The sequence below is a fragment of the Poromitra crassiceps genome, assembly GCF_964638095.1.
Source record: "Poromitra crassiceps genome assembly, chromosome: 15".
Lineage (NCBI taxonomy): Eukaryota > Metazoa > Chordata > Actinopteri > Beryciformes > Melamphaidae > Poromitra > Poromitra crassiceps.
This window is the reverse complement of record NC_139634.1, coordinates 38,219,573-38,243,319: the sequence shown is the minus strand read 5'-3', so window position 1 is coordinate 38,243,319 and position 23,747 is coordinate 38,219,573. Positions and strand designations below refer to the sequence as shown.

At 43.0% G+C, this 23,747-nt stretch overlaps 3 protein-coding genes across 3 annotated transcripts in view; all 3 read right to left on the bottom strand.

Annotated features, from left to right (window-relative positions):
• Nucleotides 1–3,578: 3,578 nt before the first annotated feature.
• On the bottom strand, nt 3,579–15,094 carry LOC310790476 (E3 ubiquitin-protein ligase TRIM35-like; the record flags this gene model as incomplete). The annotated part of the gene is made up of 2 exons (XM_083652170.1): nt 14,952–15,094; nt 3,579–5,100 (listed from the first exon to the last, which is right to left on the bottom strand). Exon 2 carries the CDS (start codon nt 4,983–4,985, stop codon nt 3,579–3,581), a length of 1,407 nt encoding a protein of 468 aa, XP_083508296.1. The 5' UTR covers nt 4,986–5,100; nt 14,952–15,094.
• elp1 (elongator acetyltransferase complex subunit 1) overlaps nt 8,288–23,747 on the bottom strand; it is a 49,095-nt gene continuing 33,635 nt past the window's right edge. The window contains exons 28-36 of the mRNA XM_083652166.1: nt 23,289–23,350; nt 22,335–22,397; nt 22,057–22,117; nt 21,720–21,833; nt 21,454–21,553; nt 21,024–21,151; nt 20,112–20,263; nt 8,458–8,533; nt 8,288–8,362 (exon numbers count right to left, since the gene is read on the bottom strand). Of these exons, the coding sequence (XP_083508292.1) occupies nt 8,295–8,362; nt 8,458–8,533; nt 20,112–20,263; nt 21,024–21,151; nt 21,454–21,553; nt 21,720–21,833; nt 22,057–22,117; nt 22,335–22,397; nt 23,289–23,350 (824 nt within the window). The 3' untranslated portion in view covers nt 8,288–8,294. The remainder of the gene's footprint in view (nt 8,363–8,457; nt 8,534–20,111; nt 20,264–21,023; nt 21,152–21,453; nt 21,554–21,719; nt 21,834–22,056; nt 22,118–22,334; nt 22,398–23,288; nt 23,351–23,747) is intronic.
• LOC310790479 (nuclear factor 7, ovary-like) lies at nt 13,441–14,838 on the bottom strand (the record flags this gene model as incomplete). The annotated part of the gene is made up of 1 exon (XM_083652173.1): nt 13,441–14,838. The coding sequence occupies one exon, from the start codon at nt 14,836–14,838 to the stop codon at nt 13,441–13,443; it is 1,398 nt and encodes a 465-aa protein (XP_083508299.1).

Genomic DNA, 23,747 nt, shown 5'->3' with positions numbered 1-23,747 from the left:
TTTGGGGGTTTCTTTATCAAGCTACATTAACAGGTTGTATTTTTCCTGCTTTGTCTTTATCATGTATTCAAATATAGCCAACTGAAGTTAAAGATCAGGATCAGAGAATACAGTATGTGACATGCTTTTTTCTTCTTCTCTCCACTGGATAAATATTAAAATGGAAAGTAACTTGTACTTTGAGTGATTTATTAGGTATTTATTTTTTATTTGTTAAACTTTTACCTGTAGGTTTCTCAAATGCTAATTTTCAATTTTGCTTTTTTTTTTAATGGGAGTAATTGTACTTTTACTTGAATATAGATTGTCAGTATATCACACCAGTGCGTTTCACATTATGCACAAATACTGATGTCAAAGTGAACCAGATCAGAGTGTTGGCAGCTTTACCTTTGTGTGAAAAGTAGAGCTGGAGCGCCACCTGGAGCATCTCACTTGACACCGCAGTGACAAACTGGTTTGCCTGTATGGAGGAGAGTTTTGCTCAAATAAAAGTTCACAAATTGTGAATTTAAAGTGGTCAGCAAAAATTCTAAGTTTTAAAAGGAAAACCGGTTGATGCCATTGAAGTCATTGATCAATATTTCTGCTGTTTAGATATGGATTATGCAAGTTTTGATTCCTTTAATTGAACGTCATTAATCTGCTGTTTGGCAAATGAAAAGTAAAACTTAATGTGAAAACTCCTGACAGTAACAGTTTCTCAAGACTTCTTACATGTAAAAGGAAAGAAAATCTGATTCTAAATGTTTCACCATTCCTCTTGTTTTCCAGGGTGTAACACACATTTTCTCACCAAATTTACCAAGTTTTCATTTCCCAACCTCTGCAGCAGTGCATGCTGGTCTCTCTCCTGCTCCTGTGTGGAGAAACTGCTCTCTCTCCTCTTCTACGATGGATCTCTCTCTGTGTGATTGTTGAACGTCTCTTGGTGCAAAATGGCGTCTCTAGAAAGAAGCCGTCGCTCTTTGATTGTGAGGGACTGACACCAAAACCTGACGTTTACCAAACATGTTTGACATCCTGAAACATCTTCTCATATCAAACTCCACTGGAGCTGCTGGAAACATCTGGAGGTGATGTCACCTCGTCTACGATTGACCGTTTATCCACCAAGAATAAAAGCACAACTAACTACTGGAGTCAGAACAACATTTTGTTTATTTTCTCTTCTTTTAAGTATTTAAGTATTTTAGGTGGATTTTCTCTATCATGCAACTGTGAGGATTAAAGACGTTGGTTCGTTGGCTAGGTGAGATGTTCTAAATGAACCTTTATTTATACATAATTACCTTTTTAATTTACAATTTACAATTTTTAAAGAAGAAAAGCACAACTACTGGAGCCAGAACAGCCTTTTTTATTTTCTCTTCTTTTAAGTGTTTATTTTAGGTGGATTTTCCCTTTAAAACAGACAATCATGCATTTTATGCTTCTATCATGTAGAGGATTAAAGACATTGGCTAGGTGAGCTGTTTTAAATGAACCTTTATTAATACATAATTTTTACTTTACAGTTAAAAAACAAAAAAAACAAAGCAGTTCTACTTGAGAATAGCGAGCTTCCACTTGACCCCGTTTCTCATCTTTGGAGGCGTGAGGATCTCAGCGTCTAGACAGAGAAATACATTTGGAATTAAATGATTACATTAGGTGATGGATCAGTGGATGGACAGAAAACATGGAGCAAACTTCCGGCTGGCTGATCTTGTGGAGCTGCTGCAGGCCTCTGCTGCTGGAAGGATGCCATGATGCTGTTGGCGGTCGAGTTGGGACCAGTGACCTGAGCAGCACAAGGACAATGGGAATCAGATATAGAGCTGCAGCGATTAATCGATAGTTGTCAACTATTCAATTAATCAACAAATATATATTTTTTAAAGAAAGATCATCTCTGATTCCACCTTCTTATGTGAATATTTTCTGGTTTCTTTAGTCCGCTATGACAGTAAACTAAATATATTTGGGTTGTGAACAAAACAAGACATTTGAGCACGTCATCTTCCGCTTTGGGAAACACTGATCGGCATTTTTCACCATTTTATGACAATTAATCAAAATGGATTGAAAATAATTGACCATGAAAATGATCGTTAAATGCAGCCCTAATCAGATCTCACACACACACACACACACAAAGTCCAGTCCACTTTATTGATGAACTGGCGACACCTTGTGACAAAGAGAAGTTACTGATTGGTTACTGCCGCAATAAAATCATTTTGAGTCAACAGTTTGTGTCAAGTGATTTCTGTCTAGTGTGTGTGCTGTGTAAGAAGTGTAAGGCAAGACAGCAATCATCGCAAAATAATCAGACTGAATGGTTGTTTAGTTTAATGTATGTTTTTCCACAGCATGTTTCAGTTGGCAATTTATTTTTTGATGCATTTGGAATATTCCCCATTTTCATCTGACTACTTTCTGGGCTGTGATCCAACCAGTTTTAGTACGCAGGTAAAAAAGTACTAGGCTACACTGACATTCTGCCACACAGGAACACAAAACACTGCCTAATAGTGCTGAAACTATTAGCCAATTGAATTATTAATCCAACAGAAAATGTGTTAGATATGACTATAATTTGTATTATCAATTAATGTTTTTCATCATGTATCAGTAAAAATACCAAACATGTTGGTTACAACTTCATAAATTTGCTGCTTTTCTCTCTTCATTAAATGAATTCTGTTTAATGCATTTGTTCCTATCAAATAAAGTTAGACTCAAGAACAAGAGACATTGATTAGCTTAAATAGCCCCAGCTGCTCAATCCACCAGAGTCACATGACTGCAGTTGAGGTTTCTGTCCCAAGCCTGCTAGATCACTAGCAGACTATGTTGTCGTCACCACATGGGTTTAAATCTCAATCATTTCCTTGAGAGGTGAGGGAGGGCTGGGATTTGAGATGGGATTGGGTATATGTATACTGTACACAACATACTTTATCATATTAATATCTTCATTGTGAATAAAGACAGCCTGGGCAGCTCTTTAGCACAACACAACTTTAATGAGATCAGACATATTTCTTTGCGTCCTGGTAGCACACGTACCACGGATGCTCGGTCCTTCACGCGGCAATAATCAATAAACAACACTCAACATCAAAATCAAATTCAATATCCAATTCACACATTCACAAATATTACCAGCTACAGATTGGTACGTGAGGAATAATTAATATTTAATCAAGTTGAACTGTCACATACCTACAAATATACTGATTAGACTATAAACTAACTAAAAACATCAACTGCCATATCTGGATTAGAGCTAACATCTAACAGGAATCAGGCATATTAACAAATATCCATGCTAATCAAAATATACGTTTCCATTAATTAACCATTCAAACAGTAAACAATCACCTTCATTTATAGGCACAGCGGATCAATGGTTGGTTGGAAGGTTGTTGGGAGGAACACAGTTGTTAGAAAAAGGGAACAAACTGGCAAGTGAGGCGGAGCCGGAGCGGCAGGTGAAAGGTCAAGAAGGAGGGAGTAGAGGATCATGGGAAACTGTGTTCTAGGGTGAGTAACTCTTCTACACACTGAAACCAAAATCACTATCAGCATCTCTAACTGTGCTGGTCCACTTTTACAGAGACCTTCACTGGTAAAATCTTCAGAGGGAGTTCTTCTGTAGTGTAAAAGTATGGAAACAGCCGTTCAGTGAAGGTGTGTGTGAAGGTGTGTATGTGTGTGTTAGTATCAGGATCAGAGAATGACAGTTCTCCTCTGTCCCAGTCCAGATGCACTCTGATCCTCTGGGGGTTATTCTTCACTGGGAGAACAATGCGTGGATCTGTTGAGGAGCGTGTTGCATATTCACCTTCAAATAATTCTATCCTCCATGATCCAGACTGTATGTCCTCCTCCTTCCTCTGGACAGACTCCTCTACACCCAGCTCCCAGTCTTCATTGTGTCCAACCTCAACATCCCAGCTGTGAGTTCCTGAGATAAATCCCTCAGAGCCCAGGACAGAGCAGTTGTCGTATTCAATCCTCTCTGGGTTTTCAGGAAGCTGCTGGTCCTCTTCTGTACCTCTCACACTGGTCAGATCTTCAGACTGCATGAGGAATGTACCAGCAGTGTTTGGGTCTAGAATCACAGGAGTGTAGGAGACCATCTCCTTCATCTTCTCCCAGACTCTGAAGCTCAGGTTGCCCAGGTGTTTGGCCTCGTCTATCAGAGCTCCTGAGTCCAGCTTTGTATCCTCCAGCAGGGGGCGCTGGACTCTTTCCACTGTAGCCTTGTAGTTCAGCAGGAATGAGACATCTTCAGCTCTCAGCACCTTCTGTATGGCTGTGATTGTGTCAGAGAGAGCTGCTATCTCTCTGCTCAGACGCTTTATCTTCTCCTTCATCATCTGACTCTTGTGCTCCTCTTCCTCCCTCAGTGCAGTGATCCTGGCCTCCTCTTCCTCTTGGAGAAACTGGTGAAGCTTCTTAAACTCCTCATTAATCTGCCTCTCTGTGCGTTGGGCCTGGACCTTAATGTGCTTTGCTGTTTCAACACAGTCTCCTTTAACTTTCTTAAAGAGCTTCAGTTTCTTCTGTAAGGGCTTCAGTGATTCCTGAAGTTTCTTCTTGTGAGGCCGTGCAGCTTCATCGATGGGTCTGAATTTGTGGTCGGTGTGCTTTTCTGAATCTCGACAGACGACACACACTGGCTGCTGATGGTCCAGACAGAAGAGCTTGAGTTTCTCACAGTGCAGACTGCAGAGAAGCTCAGATCCTGCTGAAGCTCTCTGATCTCTCTCCAGTAAGAAAGCCTCACACAGGTTCTTTATCACCAAGCTAACGGGTAGTTCACCTTGTGAAGATATTTTCTTACAAATTGGACACTCATGTCTTTGTTTCTCTGTCCACCATCTCTGCAGACAGGCTTTACAGAAGCTGTGGCTGCATAACAGGACGACAGGATCTTTAAAGATGTCATGGCAGATGGAACAGGAGAAATCCTTCTCTGATGAGGAAGCCATTTTCTTTCTGAGTGAAGCTGAACATGAAGCTGAACTCACCAGGCAGACCAGTCAAACAGGAAGTGAGTCAGTCACGTGGCTCCACTCCCTCCTCTAGAAAGTTCACTGGAAGTTACTTTCACTTTGAGCCGTGTTTCTCCTGTTCAGTGTGGAGACAGCAGCGGTTTTGCAGTATTCCTGCTGTAGCTGTCCTCCCTCAGTGGAAGGTGTGGGTTTGGGCTGGAGCCTGGATGTGAATCTTATCGTTGTCTCTCTCTCGGGCAGGAACGGCGAGTTCCTGGTTCTTCTTCTTCTTCTGTTTATTTTTTACGGCGGTTGGCAGCCAAAGTTGCATTACCGCCAACTACTGGATTCAAACTGAACTGATCTGAATTGAACTAAAATCAAATAGTTTACTTATAGTTGTTAATAAGAGGTGGATGTGCGGTCGCGACTTTTGTTTCAGTCTCAGGTTGAGGCAGCATTTAGCCCACATAGTGTTGTTCACGGAGACGTGTCAGTCAATGATCTCAGCTTTGGGAAGAGATACACGACAAGATGAGAGAGAGAGAGAGAGAGAGAGAGAGAGAGAGGGGAGAGAGAGAGGGGGGGGGGAGAGGGATGATGGGAGCAAGAGCAGGTAGCCTACGAAAAGCAGACAGAAACAAAACAGATAGTGTGTGGAGGATCATTCATTCCAACATTTAACTCTGCTGTTCAGAATCAGAGTCAGAAATCTATATTGATCGCTCACATTCAGGTAGGGAAAATAGCTATATAAACAGAGACATTGTGAAGAATTGGATTATTAAGACAATAAAATAGAAATAGGCTACTAAAAGTGTCAGTTCTGCTACACCTACAATCTTTATCAAAAAATATTGAGTATTAGTGACAATATAAGGTAGACTACTTAATATTAGGCTATATTATATGCTACAGCAGTGTGAGTAATAATAATAGCAATAATAAAAGTAAGGTGCATTAAGTTCCAGTTGTAATGTAGGCCTATTGTAGGTATTGCCCCCTGGCCTATGGTTTCAAAGATATTGTTTTTGCAGTCTTTCCAAATGTCTTGAAATTGCACATATTTAGATCAGGGAAATCAAAATTTGCTCCCCAAACCCGCTAGCAAAATCAGTTTTTGAACCTATGTAGCCTATAAACCCAGGTGTTTTAATAGTGCGGTGTGCTGTAGAGCCAATACAATGTTTTTATAACCCCCCCCCCCCCCCCCCCCCGCCCCGCCCCGCCCCTGGGGCAAGTGGGCCCGTCCAATTTCGTACTGGCCCATCCAAAATAGAATTTCTATTTCTGTATGAGAGTCTTGCCCAAATAAATCTTCAAATTGTGGATTTAAAGTTGTCAGCAAAAATTCTGAGTTTTAAAAGGAAAACCGGTTGATGCCAATGTATAGGCTATGACATTAAATTATATTTTTCTACAAGTTCAGATTCAAAGATTATTCAGTCATTTTAATCTGCTGTTGGGAAAATGAAAAATAAACATTTTCCCAAACCTAATAAATGTGAAAACTACTGACAGATTTTTCTGAAGACTTTTTGCATGTCAAAGAAAAAACAAAATAAAACCTAAAATCAGATTAAAAATGTCTAATTTAAACCATTCCTCTTGTTTTCCAGGGTTTAACACAGCCACTTGCTCATCAAATGTAAAGATTTTTCATTCCCCAACCTCTGCTGCAGTGCATGCTGGTCTCTCTCCTGCTCCTGTGGTGGAGAAACTGCTCTCTCTCCTCTTCTACGATGGATCTCTCTCTGTGTGATTGTTGAACGTCTCTTGGTGCAAAATGGCGGCTGTAGAAAGAAGTCCTCGCTCTTTGATTGTGAGGGACTGACAGCAAAACCTGACGTTTACCAAACATGTTTGACATCCTGAAACATCTTCTCATATCAAACTCCACTGGAGCTGCTGGAAACATCTGGAGGTGACCTCACCTCATCTACGATTGACCGTTTATCCACCAAGAAGAAAAGCACAACTACTGGAGCCAGAACAGCCTTTTTTATTTTCTCTTCTTTTAACACATTGACTGCCAGCCGTTTTTTTTTGCTGTAGGTAGCTTCTGCCAAGCCGTTTTTTGAGGATTCTGGCTCATTTTACAAGAGCCGAGGATTATTTTCTGCTTGGAGTTTGTGAACATACAATATCTCAAAAGTACTAATAGAATGTGTACTTTCTCTGTCTAAAAGAGTTAGTTTGTAGAGTTAGTAGTTATGTAAGCATTAGCAATTGAATACAGCATGGTTTTAGCGTCAGAAAAAATATTCAGAGATAAACGGCTTTTTGTGAAATTCGATCACTTTAACCATTCATTTTTGGCATCAGTAAGACCTAAACAATAGTTTTGAACAGTAATTTCCTCCATAACAGCAGGAAACTCCCCTCTGCTCAACTCCTCCCTCCGTGGGCGTTCTTCTTGGCTGCAGCGCCCTGTCACAAGCACTTTCCTACCTGTGCAAATGCACTTTCTCATACTCTCGACCTCTCAAATAAATTTCTGAATAGAAATTAAATTACTCTAAATTAGAGCGAAAAAGAAACAAAAAAGAATGGGTTGAAAATCCCATTCTAAAAGCCTTTTATGGCTGTTTCCAATTTGCAAAATAGCCTGCTGCACCACAAGCGTGTCACCAGTCTCACTGCCCCGCTGCCGCTGTGCGGCTGTGCCTGGCTGTGCCTGTCTGCGTGGCCGCTCCCCGAGGAAGCCCGGCTGGACTCGCCCGCCTCCCGGAGCCCTGGCCGAGAGCTCCGATGAAGCCCCTGCGACTCTGGTCATATTTACGCTGCGTGCCTCAAAGTGTGCTCCATCCGCAATCCACCATGCACGTTTGCAATCCCGCACCGCCAGCAATCAGCGCGGAAACGAAAGCGCCTCCGCCAATCCATTTTCATGAGAATGGAAATGGATCACACTGCTTTTTGCTTGCCTTCCTACTTCCTTGTCGCCACTTAGTGGGTCGGTGGAATGGGTTGTACACGTTGTACACGTCCAATACTTATATAAGAGACGTAAAAGGGTTAGATCAACGTCCCACCGTCAAAAAAAAAAAATCGATTCTGAAAACGTGTTTACACGTCGCTGGCAGTCAACAGCTGGATTCTGAAAACGTGTTTACACGTTGTTGGCAGTGAACGTGTTAAGTGTTTATTTTAGGTGGATTTTCCCTTTAAAACAGACAATCATGCATTTTATGCTTCTATCATGTAGAGGATTAAAGACATTGGCTAGGTGAGCTGTTTTAAATGAACCTTTATTAATACATAATTTTTACTTTACAGTTAAAAAACAAAAAAAACAAAGCAGTTCTACTTGAGAATAGCGAGCTTCCACTTGACCCCGTTTCTCATCTTTGGAGGCGTGAGGATCTCAGCGTCTAGACAGAGAAATACATTTGGAATTAAATGATTACATTAGGTGATGGATCAGTGGATGGACAGAAAGCCTGGAGCGAACTTCCGGCTGGCTGACCTTGTGGAGCCGCTGCAGGCCTCTGCTGATGGAAGGATGCCATGATGCTGTTGGCGGTCGAGTTGGGACCAGTGACCTGAGCAGCACAAGGACAAGGCCAATCAGATATAGAGCTGCAGCGATTAATCGATTAGTTGTCAACTACTCAATTAATCAACAAATATTTTGATAATCAATCGGTTTGATTTTTTTTTTAAAGAAAGATAATCTCTGATTCCAGCTTTTTAAATGTGAATATTTCTGGTTTCTTTACTCCGCTATGACTGAATATCTTTGGGTTGTGAACAAAACAAGACATTTTAGGACATCATCTTGGGCTTTGGGAAACACAACGAGGAATTGGAACGAGGAATTGGAAAAAATGTCAAAATGGTTTAAAATCAACAAACTGTCACTGAACATTAAGAAAACTAATTTCATTTTGTTTGGTCCCAATTATAAGAAGCACACTGAGAATATAATGGTTCTTATTGACCATATTGCAATAGCTAATGTCAAATCGACTCGTTTTCTTGGTATACTTATTGATGAAAACCTATCTTGGAAACCTCATATTTCATTAATATCATCCAAAATTGCAAAGAACATTGGTATAATTGGAAAAATCCGCTATCTCATCAACACAAAAGTTTCTCTCAACCTTTATTATTCTATGATTTACCCCTTCATCAGTTATTGTAACATTGCTTGGGCTAGCACTCATCAAACAAAACTACAACGGATTTTTCGGTTGCAAAAACGAGCAGTGAGAATCATTACCTTCTCAGATCCAAGAAGTCACTCTTTACCTCTATTTCGTAAACTTGGCATTGTAAATATTTTTCAGATTAACACCCTTCAAGTCATTCAATTTGTATATGATTTTTTGAACAAAATACTTCCCTCTTTTTTTCACAATTTCTTTACTCCTAACAATCAATTTCACAATTACCCAACCCGAAAAGCACTTCAGCTCCACCCCCCTCAATCGCGTACCACCTCATCTCAATTTAACATAACCTATAGAGGTTCCAAGATATGGAATTCACTCCCCACCCACCTTGTTGAACTCTCTCCTCAGTCATTTAAAAAATATACAAAAAATATGTTGCTATATAAATAGCCCAACATTATTTGCCACTTGCATTTCTGTCTTTTTTTGTTCTGTTTTTTTGTTAACATTTTTTACTTATTTTGTTTGTTCTAATCTCTGTACTCTGATGTCCTTGTGTGTGTGTGTGTGTGTGTGTGTGTGTGTAGGTGTGTGTGTGTGTGTGTGTGTGTGTGTGTGTGCGCGCGAGCGTGTTCTGATTTATGTTTTTTATGCTATGCTTTTTTGTGCCTTTAAGATATTTTGGGGGATGCCGCTTTGTCAAGCCCCTTGAGGGCTTTTTGGAATCTCCTTGCATGTTTTCTTTTATTTAAATTGCATTTGATGGTGTCTTTGTATGCCGATTATTTTAATATGTGCTAAATAAATACAAATACAAATACAACATTTTTCACCATTTTCGGACAATCGCGAAAATAATTGACCATGAAAATGATCGTTAGATGCAGCTATAATCAGATAACAAACACACGTCACACACACCCAGACCCCCTTCTTTCCTTCTTTCGTGGTGCATAGATTTATTTGTCTTCATAAATCTCCACACAGAGTTTAGAAGCTGAAACAGAGAGGGACCCTGTACCTCCTTCCTGAGTTTAGAAGCTCAAACAGAGAGGGACCCTGTACCTCCTTCCTGAGTTTAGAAGCTGAAACAGAGAGGAACCCTGTACCTCCTTCCTGAGTTTAGAAGCTGAAACAGAGAGGAACCCTGTACCTCCTTCCTGAGTTTAGAAGCTGAAACAGAGACAGACCCTGTACCTCCTTCCTGAGTTTAGAAGCTCAAACAGAGAGGAACCCTGTACCTCCTTCTTGAGTTTAGAAGCTGCAACAGAGAGGAACCCTGTACCTCCTTCCTGAGTTTAGAAGCTCAAACAGAGAGGGACCCTGTACCTCCTTCCTGAGTTTAGAAGCTGAAACAGAGAGGGACCCTGTACCTCCTTCCTGAGTTTAGAAGCTCAAACAGAGAGGGACCCTGTACCTCCTTCCTGAGTTTAGAAGCTCAAACAGAGAGGAACCCTGTACCTCCTTCCTGAGTTTAGAAGCTGCAACAGAGAGGGACCCTGTACCTCCTTCCTGAGTATAGAAGCTCAAACAGAGAGGGACCCTGTACCTCCTTCCTGAGTTTAGAAGCTGAAACAGAGAGGGACCCTGTACCTCCTTCCTGAGTTTAGAAGCTGAAACAGAGAGGGACCCTGTACCTCCTTCCTGAGTTTAGAAGCTGAAACAGAGAGGGACCCTGTACCTCCTTCCTGAGTTTAGAAGCTGAAACAGAGAGGGACCCTGTACCTCCTTCCTGAGTTTAGAAGCTGAAACAGAGAGGGACCCTGTACCTCCTTCCTGAGTTTAGAAGCTGAAACAGAGAGGGACCCTGTACCTCCTTCCTGAGTTTAGAAGCTGAAACAGAGAGGGACCCTGTACCTCCTTCCTGAGTTTAGAAGCTGAAACAGAGAGGGACCCTGTACCTCCTTCCTGAGTTTAGAAGCTGAAACAGAGAGGGACCCTGTACCTCCTTCCTGAGTTTAGAAGCTGAAACAGAGAGGGACCCTGTACCTCCTTCCTGAGTTTAGAAGCTGAAACAGAGAGGGACCCTGTACCTCCTTCCTGAGTTTAGAAGCTCAAATTGGGAATTGAGCACATGCGAGGGGTCATCTAAGATGTTGTTGGCCTGCTGAATAGTAGACTGGACATATAAGTGCTGGGGGGCAGGGGGTGGGGGCTGCCCCATTACCTTCCCTGCTGTCTTGACCAAGTTAACTATTTGGGGCTTTTGATTGAACCGTTAGGTTCCCGAACCAACTAGTTATACCATAGCGCAGTACCGACTCAATGGTCGTTCTATAAAAGATCATCATAATATTTCTACCAACTCCAAAGACTCTCAGACGCCACAGAAAATGAAGGCGCTGATGAATCCTTGAGCAGATATTTGACACGTGCGTCTGCCAGTTAAGCAGATTATGGAAGTAGACCCCTAGATATTTATAAGAGGAGACCTGTTTGATGTAGTGCACAACATACTGTAATCATATAAATGATATCTTCATTCTGAATAAAGACAGCCTGAGCAGCTCTTTAGCAGAACACAGCTTTAATGAGAACAGAAATATTTATCTTTTCCATAAAAGTGTTTGTAAAATAAAGAGTGAGTAGAGCCTACTTCAACAAGCTTCAAACCTATAGGAACCTTAATAACGTAATCTATAACGTAATAACTAATGTTAATGTAATAAATGAGTTCAAAATGTATATATATACACATACACATGTATATATATGCATATACATACACATGTATACATAATGTATATGTAATTAAATAAAAAAAATACTTATTACATTACTGTGCAATTACAACTGTGTAAGTAGGCTATAATGTTGTTTTTAAACTACAATTACTTTTATATGACAAATTATATTAAACCCTCAATATTATTATTACCTAATCAGGCAGCTTATGCATCTTATGTTGCAAATCAATTGCTGGATACTATAGTTATAATAAAATCAAAATCCACCTTCCTCCACCTTCCTACGCTTTGTATTTGACTGATTGCACTCAAAAGTAAGTTAGTCAAACACAGTGTTAGAAAGGGGTTGGTTCTACAGTATGTGTTCAGGAGACTATCAGCACCATGGTACAACGGTCAGATTGTATTAAAACAAAATGTCCCACAGTCCAGATCAATGCGTTAAAGTTTATTTAAATGTTTGTTGCATAATTTGTCTAAGTGGTTCTGTAATGCAAGCCAAGAAGTAAAGGAATACAATAATCAATAAACACTCAACATCAAAATCTAATCTCAAAATCAAATTCAATATTCAATTCTAACATTCACAAACAAACTACAGGTTGGTATACGTGAGGAATTGATATTGAATCAAGTTGAACTGTCAGTTGCCTACAAATATAATGATTAGCCTATAAACTAATGATGGTCTCGACCTAGTTTCAAGATGAAGACCAGACACGCTGCCTCACGCCACATGTAATCTAGAGACATAGCGACCTCAGCATCACATGTAATCCTAGCGTGACGACAAGTGCAGTAATCCCAGCGTGACGTCGTTAATGTCGTCAGTGCAGTAGTGACGCACTTGCCTAGGTGACGGCGTTAATGTCGTCAGTGCCGAGGCCATGACGTGGCAGTATTTATAGCCACGCCGGGCGCATCACAGTCCTTGTTCCCTGTCCTCTAGCCGCTGCACTAAGCTGATCTAACTCCTTCTCTGGAAGCCGCGTTTCACCCCACCCACCTCCCCAGTCCACCACCAATGTATTGACTCCCGAAGAACCCCCTATGGGGGGGGTTCTCCGAGCAGATGCCCTCCCGCCTCAAGAAGAGAGGCATCCTGCCACGGAGTCACTACGCCAAAGAATCAGTTGCCATGCTGCCACGCCATCAGAATTAATGCCATACCGCTTCAGGCCATGAATCCTATCGCCATGCCATACTTTAATAAAGCTTGCTGATTAACCTTACCCTCTGGTCTCTCATGATTGAAACTAAAAAGATCAACTATGAACAACTGCCAAATCTGAATGATTACAGTTGAAATCGAAACACCAGTTTGGAGCATCTGACATGAATCAGATACATATATCCAACAAATACAACAAATATCCATACTAATCAAAATATATTTTACTATTCAAACAGTAAACAATCACTTTCATTTATAGGCAAAGTGGATCAATGGTTGGTTGGAAGGTTGTTGGGAGGAACACAGTTGTTAGACAAAGTGAGTACATCAGTCCTAATCACACACAGCTGGCAAGTGAGGCGGAGCAGCAGGTGAAAGGTCAAGAAGGAGGGAGTAGAGGATCATGGGAAACTGTGTTCTAGGGTGAGTAACTGGTCTACACACTGAAACCAAAATCACTACCAGCATCTCTAACTTTGCTGGTCCACTTTTACAGAGACCTTCACTGGTAAAATCTTTAGAGGGAGTTCTGTAGTGTAAAAGTATGGAAACAGCCGTTCAGTGAAGGTGTGTGTGAAGGTGTGTATGTGTGTGTTAGTATCAGGATCAGAGAATGACAGTTCTCCTCTGTCCCAGTCCAGATGCACTCTGATCCTCTGGGGGTTATTCTTCACTGGGAGAACAATGCATTTATCTGGTGGGGAGCGTGTTCCGTATTCACCATCATATAATTCTATCCTCCATGATCCAGACTGTATGAGTCGCTTCCTCTGGACAGACTCTGCTAACACACCCAGCTCCCAGTCTGTATTGTCTCCAACCTCAACATCCCAGCTGTGAGTTCCTGAGTTAAAACCCTCAGAGCCCAGGACAGACCAGGAGTCCATCCTTTGTGGGTTTTCAGGAAGCTGCTGCTCCTCTTCGGCACCTCTCACACTGGTCAGATCTTCAGACAGGATGAGTTCTGTACCGGCACTGTTTGGGTCCAGAATCACAGGAGTGTAGGAGACCATCTCCTTCATCTTCTCCCAGACTCTGAAGCTCAGGTTGCCCAGGTGTTTGGCCTCGTCTATCAGAGCTCCTGAGTCCAGCTTTGTATCCTCCAGCAGGGGGCGCTGGACTATTTCCACTGTAGCCTTGTAGTTCAGCAGGAATGAGACATCTTCTGCTTTCAGCACCTTCTGTATGGCTGTGATTGTGTCAGAGAGAGCTGCTATCTCTCTGCTCAGACGCTTTATCTTCTCCTTCATCGTCTGACTCTTCTGCTCCTCTTCCTTCCTCAGTGCAGTGATCCTGGCCTCCTCTTCCTCTTGGAGAAACTGGTGAAGCTTCTTAAACTCCTCATTAATGTGCCTCTCTGTGCGTCGGGCCTGGACCTTAATGTGCTTTGCTGTTTCAACACAGTTTCCTTTAACTTTATTAAAGAGCTTCAGTTTCTCCTGTAAGGGCTCCAGTGATTCCTGAAGATCCTTCTTGTGATCTCGTGCAGCTTCATCGATGGGTCTGAATTTGTGGTCGGTGTGTTTTTCTGAATCTCGACAGACGACACACACTGGCTGCTGGTGGTCCAGACAGAAGAGCTTGAGTTTCTCACAGTGCAGACTGCAGAGAAGCTCAGATCCTGCTGAAGCTCTCTGATCTCTCTCCAGTAAGAAAGCCTCACACAGGTTCTTTATCACCAAGCTAACGGGTGGTTCACCTTGTGAAGATATTTTCTTACAAAGTGGGCACTCATGTATTTGTTTCTCTGTCCACCAGCTCTGCAGACAGGCTTTACAGAAGCTGTGGCTGCATGACAGGACGACAGGATCTTTAAAGATGTCATGGCAGATGGAACAGGAGAAATCCTCCTCTGATGAGGAAGCCATTTTCTCTCGGAGTGAAGCTGAAAACTCACCAGGCAGACCAGTCAAAAGACCAGTCACGTGGCTCCATGTGACTGGTCCACGCTCCCTCCTCTAGAAAATTCACTGGGAGGTACTTTCACTTTGAGCCGTGTTTGTTTCTCTAAATCTCCTGTTCAGTGTGTGGAGTCAGCAGCATGTTGAAGTGGCAGTATTCCAGTATTCCAGTATTCTCAGTATTCCCTGCTGTAGCTGCTGTCCTCCCTCAATGGAAGTTGTGGGTTTGGTCTGGAGGTGAATCTTATCCTCTGTCTCTCGGTGTGTCTGTGTGTCTCTTCTCAGTGAGGAGAGATTGACTGCCTGTTCCCTGGTTTGTGTCGGGTGAAGTCCATGTGATTTGACAAATGTGACTCAAGGCAGGGGCAGATCCAAAGGGGGACTGTGATTGGCCACCCTTGGTACTACATCAAAGTCTCTGGGCTGTTTAAATGTGATCGACAGTGTAAAATTGCCTGAAATGTCAGATTAAACTCGTTTGAGTTTGACTACCTGCTCGCCTGGAAAATAGACGAGAGTAGTCGAGTGCAGTCAGGCGAGGGGTCAACAAGCCAAACACTCCCGGCTGCACACTCACTGGTCTTTTTCTTCTTCTTCAGTTTTGTTTAACGGTGATTGACATTTATGGAAAATATGACATAGAATTAACTAGAACGACCGCAACGCGGACTTATGCCTCCGCCATTAGTTCATTCTGGAGTCCAAATCGCCATTTGAGGCAAATTGGAAGAGATTCCGTCAAGGCGCTCCTGTGATGTTGCGTTACAGAGCTTGGAAATTGGGTGTGTGAGAGGTCACAGTGACCTTGAACTTTGACCACCAAAATGTAATCAGTTCATCCTTGAGTCCAAGTCGATGTTTGAGACAAGTTTGATTAAATTCCGTCAAGGCATTCCTGAGATATCGCGTTAACAAGCTTGAAAATGGCGTTGGAGAGCTCACCTTGACCTTTGACCTTTGACCACCAAAATGTAATCAGTTCATCCTTGACTCCAAGTCGATGTTTGAGACAAGTTTGATTAAATTCCGTCAAGGCATTCCTGAGATATCGCGTTAACAAGCTTGAAAATGGCGTTCGAGAGGTCACAGTGACCTTGACCTTTGACCTTTGACCACCAAAATCTAATCAGATCATCCTTGAGTCTAAGTCGATGTTTGAGGCAAATTTGATGAAATTCCGTCCAAGCGTTCCTCAGATATCGCGTTAACAAGCTTGAAAATGGCGTTCGAGAGGTCAAAGTGACCTTGACCTTTGACCACCAAAATCTAATCAGATCATCCTTGAGTCTAAGTCGATGTTTGAGGCAAATTTGATGAAATTCCGTCCAGGCGTTCCTCAGATATCGCGTTAACAAGCTTGAAAATGGCGTTCGAGAGGTCACAGTGACCTTGACCTTTGACCTTTGACCACCAAAATCTAATCAGATCATCCTTGAGTCTAAGTCGATGTTTGAGGCAAATTTGATGAAATTCCGTCCAGGCGTTCCTCAGATATCGTGTTAACTCATTCACCGCCAAAGACTGAATTGACTGAATATCAGCAATGGCCTTCCCCGCCAAGGACGTGTTTGACGTGTTTTTGTTTTTATTGGTGCAGCGCCTGCAGCAAACACTTACCCAGCCTGTGACACAGACACAGGTCCCTGCCTTCAAAGGGTAGCCGACAGCACGCGATCAAACACATACCGCAGCTGTTGTTTTGAAATTGAGCAAGAGGAAAAGCAGAGAACGGGTAACGCTTCCTTGTGCAGACAGGAGAAACGCCATTGAAACGCCCTCGGCGCGCTGCACGAGCTGGAGTCGCCTTCCTCTGTGCCAGCCAGGAGAAAACGGGAGAAAGTAATCAAGAGATGTGTTTGATCATCGGAGGAATGAGGAAATGATCGATCAGTTTGCGAGGGCGGTGAGGACGTGTTGAATAGCCGAGGGGAAAACGGGAACGATCAAATAGCAGAGTTGATATGACAGGGAGACATGGACGAGGACGGGTGTACCAGAACAAATCAAAAATAAACACAGGAACAGCTAGGCAGCAGCGGGCAGAAGGCACTCACAGCAGCCCGCTGTCCTTCTCAAGAGCTCTTCAGTTGGTTCATGAAATCGCTGGGCTGCGTGCCCTCCAGTGTTGCTCCTGGCCAATCCCAGCGCCACAGGGCGTGGTTATTGCTTATCCTATGTTGGGTTAGAAATCTAAAAGGGGGATCGTGTGTGTGTGTGTGTGTGTGTGTGTGTGTGTGTGTGTGTGTCTGTCTGTCTGTCTGTCTGTCTGTCTGTCGGTGTGTCTGTCTGTCTGTCTGTCTGTCTGTCTGTCTGTCTGTCTGCACACTCACACCGAGTAAACTGTATTGTTGAATGTAAAAAAAAGCACTTCATGTGTATATATATATATATATATATATTTTTTTTTTTGTCATTTGTGTCCTAACGAATAATATTTACATGTCTGATGTCAATACAGTTCAAAATAAAAGAATTGAGAGTGAGTTATGCCTGAGATTGTGCCCTTTTACAAAAATGCTTTTTTCTCCCTTTTCTCTTCCCAGACAGGCTTTTTTGGTGAACATGGGGTGTATAAAAAGGGTTATAAGTAGAGTACAGAACATGCTAAAAGCTAACTTTCTTTTTGGGGGTGAAAGTAGAGACTTAGATCTTCATTTCGAGGTATTGGACATCACTGTAGTCCTAGTACAGAATTTACTGTGGGTCTTGAAAGATGACCAAACATTATGGAAATACTTGGCCTGTGCCAAAAATGCCAGTCAGATATTGGCAGTGAATGAGTTAACAAGCTTGAAAATGGCGTTCGAGAGGTCACAGTGACCTTGACCTTTGACCTTTGACCACCAAAATCTAATCAGATCATCCTTGAGTCTAAGTCGATGTTTGAGGCAAATTTGATGAAATTCCGTCCAGGCGTTCCTCAGATATCGCGTTAACAAACATCGTACGGACGGACGGACAGCCGTACGGACGGACGTACAGTACGTACGTACGGACAACCCGGATCCATAATATCGCCGGCGGAGGCATAAAAATAATAATACTTTAATGTATTTGCTTATATACAGTAAGCCTGTGGAGTAGACATCTTGGAATAGATATAAAAACACAAGTCTCTTCATTTCACAGTGGGTGTGTGATACGACTGTGATGAACAATGAGTGCTCAGCTCAAGGCGTTTCCCATCATGCATGGAGCTGTTTAGCCCGGTGCAGCTGGTGCAGAGCAGCTGGTGCAGCTGGTGCAGAGCAGCTGTAGCGCCTCGCTCCAAATCTGCGCCTGCCTCGCTCTCATGAAGGGTCCCATGGCTCGCGCAGTCGGACAACTTTTCTAACCAACCGTTTCTTGTTCATCTCAAACATACAGTACCTATTGTTTTGTTTTGGTATTGATCCCCCCCCCCCCGTTCTTTTACATCTGTCCAGCAGAACTGCCCAGACCTTGATCATTTAAAAAACCCTTTGAAATAATGTGTCTCTAGCCCACACAGCCCAATGCCTGAGTAGGCATCAGCTTGTTTCTTCTGCATCAACTAGGGCTCAAACTCACAACCTTTGACACAATGGCAAGTTGTGATCATGTTGAGGCTTCACGCTATGATTTCAGGCAACCAGATTTCAAACTAAGTGTCAAAAATTCAGTTACCAAGACAAAATTCTGAGAATTTGCATACTTCATCTAGACAACACGACATGTCTGTATTTTTTTTTAAATATTGATTGCTCCATAAGTGAGCAAGTTGTGTTTAAAGATGCTCTATTTTCCATTGACTGCAATGATTATGAGGACAGGATTCAATTTGCTGTCAAAAATTCAGTTTTTGAGATATAATTAATAGATTTAACACACCATCTACCGCAACAGCAAAATGTTGTCTATTTTTTCGTGAACATTGAAGATTTATTTAACGAGAATTTGCAGTAGCCGTTTTCAGTACATTTTAGATCAGGGGTGTCAAACATGCGGCCCGGGGGCCAGATCCGGCCCCTCTATGGGTCCAATGAGGCCCAAAGGACGACTTTGCAAAGTACACTGAGAAGTTAAATATTAAGTCGCCTATTCATGTTATCTGTATTAATCACTAAATAGTCAGCTATTTTCATTACCTTTGCTTGACCATAGAGAATTGCACAGTTGCCATCAATTGTAATCAGGGGTGTGGTGATAAATACAGAGGTGGGTAAACTCTCCAAGGTGAGTAGTTTACCCACCTTGTTTGCCCTCATTGATTGATACAGTTGATCTGAAAATAATAGGTGAGTAAACGATCTGCCTCATTTCAAAGGGGTGGGTAAATTGCGTTTACGGTAGTTGCGTTTCCCCTCCACTACACCCCTGATTGTAATGCACAGTACAGACAGTAGATTTGATCATGTGCTTGATGGTAGCTGAGATGAACCCTACCTACCTGTAATTCTTTACACTGAGATAAACGGGAAAATCTGGAGGTTTTGTCAATTATAGGTGATTATTGATTATGGATTTTCTCTGTCTGGCCCACTTGACACCAAATTGGGTCACATGTGGCACGTGGACTAAGATGAGTTTGACAGCCCAGTTTTAGATGGTTGCTGTAGCGTAATAACTAGAAGTCAAGGGCACAAAGTGGGGGGTCGGAAGTGGTAACTAGTAAATTCCGGCCCTTGCTCGGACCACCAGACCCTTCAATCATTTGAATAATTGTTAGATGCCCTACTGCAGTGATACTCCACTGGCGGCCCGCGGGGCACATGCGGCCCGCGGGCGCCCCCTGTGTGGCCCGCGATGGAATTGCAAAAAAAAAATATTTTTATTTTTTATTTTTTTTACAGTGCACCTGAACGCAACATGCAAGATACCCGCTGAATAAGTGTCCAAATGTTCATGTCATTCTGGCCAATACTCCACTTCTGTTATAGCATTTCAGTCTAGAATATGGAATATCTTTCAATAATCTATGATTTAGCTGCTAAATTGTCAAATACCGCCATCTGCTCGCTACCCAGGCACTTATGTATGTACTTAACCTAACTAACTATCTGGTGTGCACAACATTGTCAGACTAAACTCCGGCTGACACCCCAAAAACCTACAATCCGCTACAGAAAAATGTATATTGATTGTTTATTAACTGGCCCCTGGCCTTCTATCATTTCACGAAAGTGGCCCCCGGGCAAAGTAAGTTGAGTATCCCTGCCCTTACTACCATTCACACATAGAATAGACTGAATATAATAAGGATAGAGTGTTGTTGTGGTTACCGGGGCCTGGCTCTGCTGCGGACCGTCCTGCCACACCTCGGGAAGCGCCGCCTCCATCAGCTGCAGAGCCTCCTCATAGGCCAGCTGCAGCTTCTCCGCCTGTCCCTCAAACTGGAACAGCACCAGGGCCTTCAGCAGGCTGTGCACTTCCTCTGCAGGGGGGGCGGGCAAAGAGCTGTTAAAGTCACACTGGACACCCACACACGCTAACCTGCCATGACAAAGTGTGTATGAAAGTCTACGCCGGGTTCAACAAAAATGTGTTGCTGAAAACAGTTCAGGCGAGAAATCAGCCGTGCAGTCACTGAGTCCGGCTAGTTTAAAGGTTTCTAGACGAGTTTTGGTCATTTCCAGAGGCGGGGAGTCATATTACTGTATTACAAGCAAAAGAGAGAGAGAGAGAGAGAGAGAGAGAGAGAGAGAGAAAACGAAACGAGAGCCTGAAATGAAGTCAGTCCACTGAGCCTCGGTTGTGGTGAGATTGGGTTTAATATTTCAAATATTTCTGCCGGGAATTAATTTACATGTTGTTTAATAGTAATAATTTCAGTCTGTAAGAGTCTATCATTGATTTCAATTCAACTTCTCGCTTGTAGTAGCGCGACACGCCGCTCACATACAAACTTGTATAAACTAACCGCTGTCGATGTCAAATGAAGACGATTCAGTAACTGCATGGCTGATTTCTCACCTCAAATGTTTTCAGGAACACATTTGAGGTGAAGCATTTTCATAACATATGAGAGAACATTTCCAAATGAGCCGCCATGTTTTTCCAGTTTGAAGACGGAGGCGTTGGTCATAGGGAAGTGAGCGTGGTCATAGGGAAGTGGGCGTGGTCATAGGGAAGTGGGCGTGGTTTCATCTAAACTGGGTTGGGAACACAAATGCAGCCAGGCTGAGTGTTCGTACCTCTCATCTTGTCCACGCTGCTGATGATCTCAGAGAGGGCGTACAGCAGAGCCCGGTCCTCCAGAGGACTGCCTTCCTTCAGACTCAACTTCTTACGCTCCGCCTTACGACGGTTCTTAGACGACCGGCTGGGGGGTGGGGTTAGGGGGGGGAGAGAGAGAGAGAGAGAAGGAGAGGTGGAAAGAGAGAGAGCGGGAGAGATGGAGAGAGAGAGGGGGGAGAGATAGGGACAGAGAGAGAGTGAAAGTGAAATCTCAATCTGACAATGAAAACCTGAATTATTGTATAGTGTGTAAAAGAAGGAAATCACCCAAATTGTAAGTTACAAGGTTTTGCCATGTCAGCAGTAATGTAGTAATGAGTGTGTGTGTGTGCGTGCACATGAGTGTGTGTGTGTGTGTGTGTGTGTGTGTGTGTGTGTGTGCCTTACGAGGAGATGCGGGAGTTGCTGTGGGAGTATTTGGAGTTGGTCATCACGCTGCTGGCTTCAGAGTAAAGCTCAGCATCCGGACAGTCTGGACCATCGTCATCTGACCCACAGAGAGAGAGAGAGAGAGAGGGAGAGGGGGAGAGAGACAGACCGAGCGAGACTGTTCAGTTAGAGTTTTAGATTCTTAGTTTATTATCGAAGAGTTTGAATGCAGACAAGAAAGAAAGAAAGAAAGTTGAGAAGATAAACAAAATCTGTAAACCTACCGAGCATGTCCAGCCTGGCCTTCTCCTTCAGCTGGCGGACCACAGCCAGGCGGGCCACGTGTCGGCTGAAGGTCGCCCTCTGAGCTTCCAGGAAGGACGTCTGGGTGCTGAAGGCTGAGACCACCACACACACACGCGCGCACACACACACACACACACACGCGCACGCACGCACACACGGCACAGTGTTTCCATTCAGAAGAGTGGGAGAGTGTGCTGTGTGAATGGGGTGGGGGGGGGGGTGGTGTGGGGGGGAGGGGGGGGGGGGGGGAGACGGGGACTGCACTAGTGACTGAGATGGTAACTCCACGCCATCCAGTCCTGTCTGAGTCCTTACCTTCCAACAGTGCAGGCTTCAGGTTGGTTTCAGTGATGTCCTGCCTGTTGTGCATGTAAATCTGAAGCACACACAGGAAAACGTGTGTCACACACTGTGCATGTAAATCTGAAGCACACACAGGAAAACGTGCAGAATATATGCAGGATTGTGCTGTAAGGAAAACAGAAAGCACTACACATTTTGATCACGTGTTTTGAAGCGTGCTACATCTCACAATCCCTTACAAACAGGGGATGAAAGTGTCTCAGACAAATGAAGTCAAATGATGAACTGACCAGCCGGAGCGCCTCTTCCCAGACTGCACCTGTGATCAGAGCGGCGATGGCTTCCTCGCAGTCCTGTAAAACAGTATGCTCTCCATTATGCGGAGTGCTATGTTTGATCTGGGTATCTTATTTTGAAATGTGGTCTGCATGTAGGCTTAGGCTGTAGAATAGCTAGATTTTTGTCATGCTAAAATCTGCTCTTGTCTACCTTCTGTTTTCTTTGGGGTTTTTTTTCCTTATAAAAGACTGTTCAATTGTGTTTATTGATTGCATTTGGTCGATCTAGCTAAACACATTCTCTGTCAAGTCCTTCGAGACATAGACACTGCAGAGTGCGTCACCATTCAGAAACCACGCCCAAAACTGGGGGAAACAGAAACCCCCCTCCAATCCTGGCGTTCTCCTATGTCATGTGCATGGTCACGTGTTGCACACAAAGATCGTATATACGGACGTTGAACACTCCAACTTTTTTCCACATTTTTCTTCTCGCCAATTCTCAATGGCTTCCTTGTTTTGCTCAGGAGTACAAAAAAACTTTAACTGGCGATTTTTTACATTTGTTGTCTGCGCAGCCCACCACACAACAGCTTTTAGCTATATTTAATTCAAGGAAAATGGTGTATGAGAGTGAACGGAGCGATTTCCCCCGTGATGGGCGTGGCCTTATTTTATGCAGTGTCTCTATGCTTGTGAATTAGGGCTATATAACTAAACAAACTTGACACATGCTAGGACAAATGGTGACTTGACACGATGGAGTGGTCCGTTTTTGTGTCTTTCTAAGTTGATTTTGAGTTTGTTTTTTCACACATATACAGTATATTATTTTAACTCAATGAGGAATCCATATGCATTACCATTATCATCTGTCTTTGTTCTCTTCTTTCATTTGGATGCAGTAAAAAAGCAAATAATTTCTGACAATGTATTAAAAATGGTGAAGTGAAACCTGTAGGTTACCTTGGCATACTGGTCCAGCAGCAGAGCGGCTTCTGCGTGGCGTCTCTGTTCTATCAGCTTCTCTACAGGGACGACACAGAGACGACTGAGAAATCCTCATATATCCTGTTAATTACCTGTGACCATCAGTTCATTCAGCAGTTATTTAGTGTTGAACTGTCATTTACTGTTTTTGGTGAAACCACTTTCCCTCAGCCTGCCTCTGTCTACTGCAGTTACTACAATTTACTACATTTCCCAGAATGCCTTTCTACAACCCCAGAGAGCAGGCTTGAATATACTTTGCTTTTACGGTGCAGATAATCAACTTAAAGTTGTGATAATTTAGCTCATTGTTTCACAGGGAGATGGAGAGAGTGATTGTAAGATTGGGTGACAAAATAACTGATTTCCTAAATGTCCGACTGACTGGAACGATAGCTTGGACTAATCAACGGACTGACTGGTTGACTGACTCAT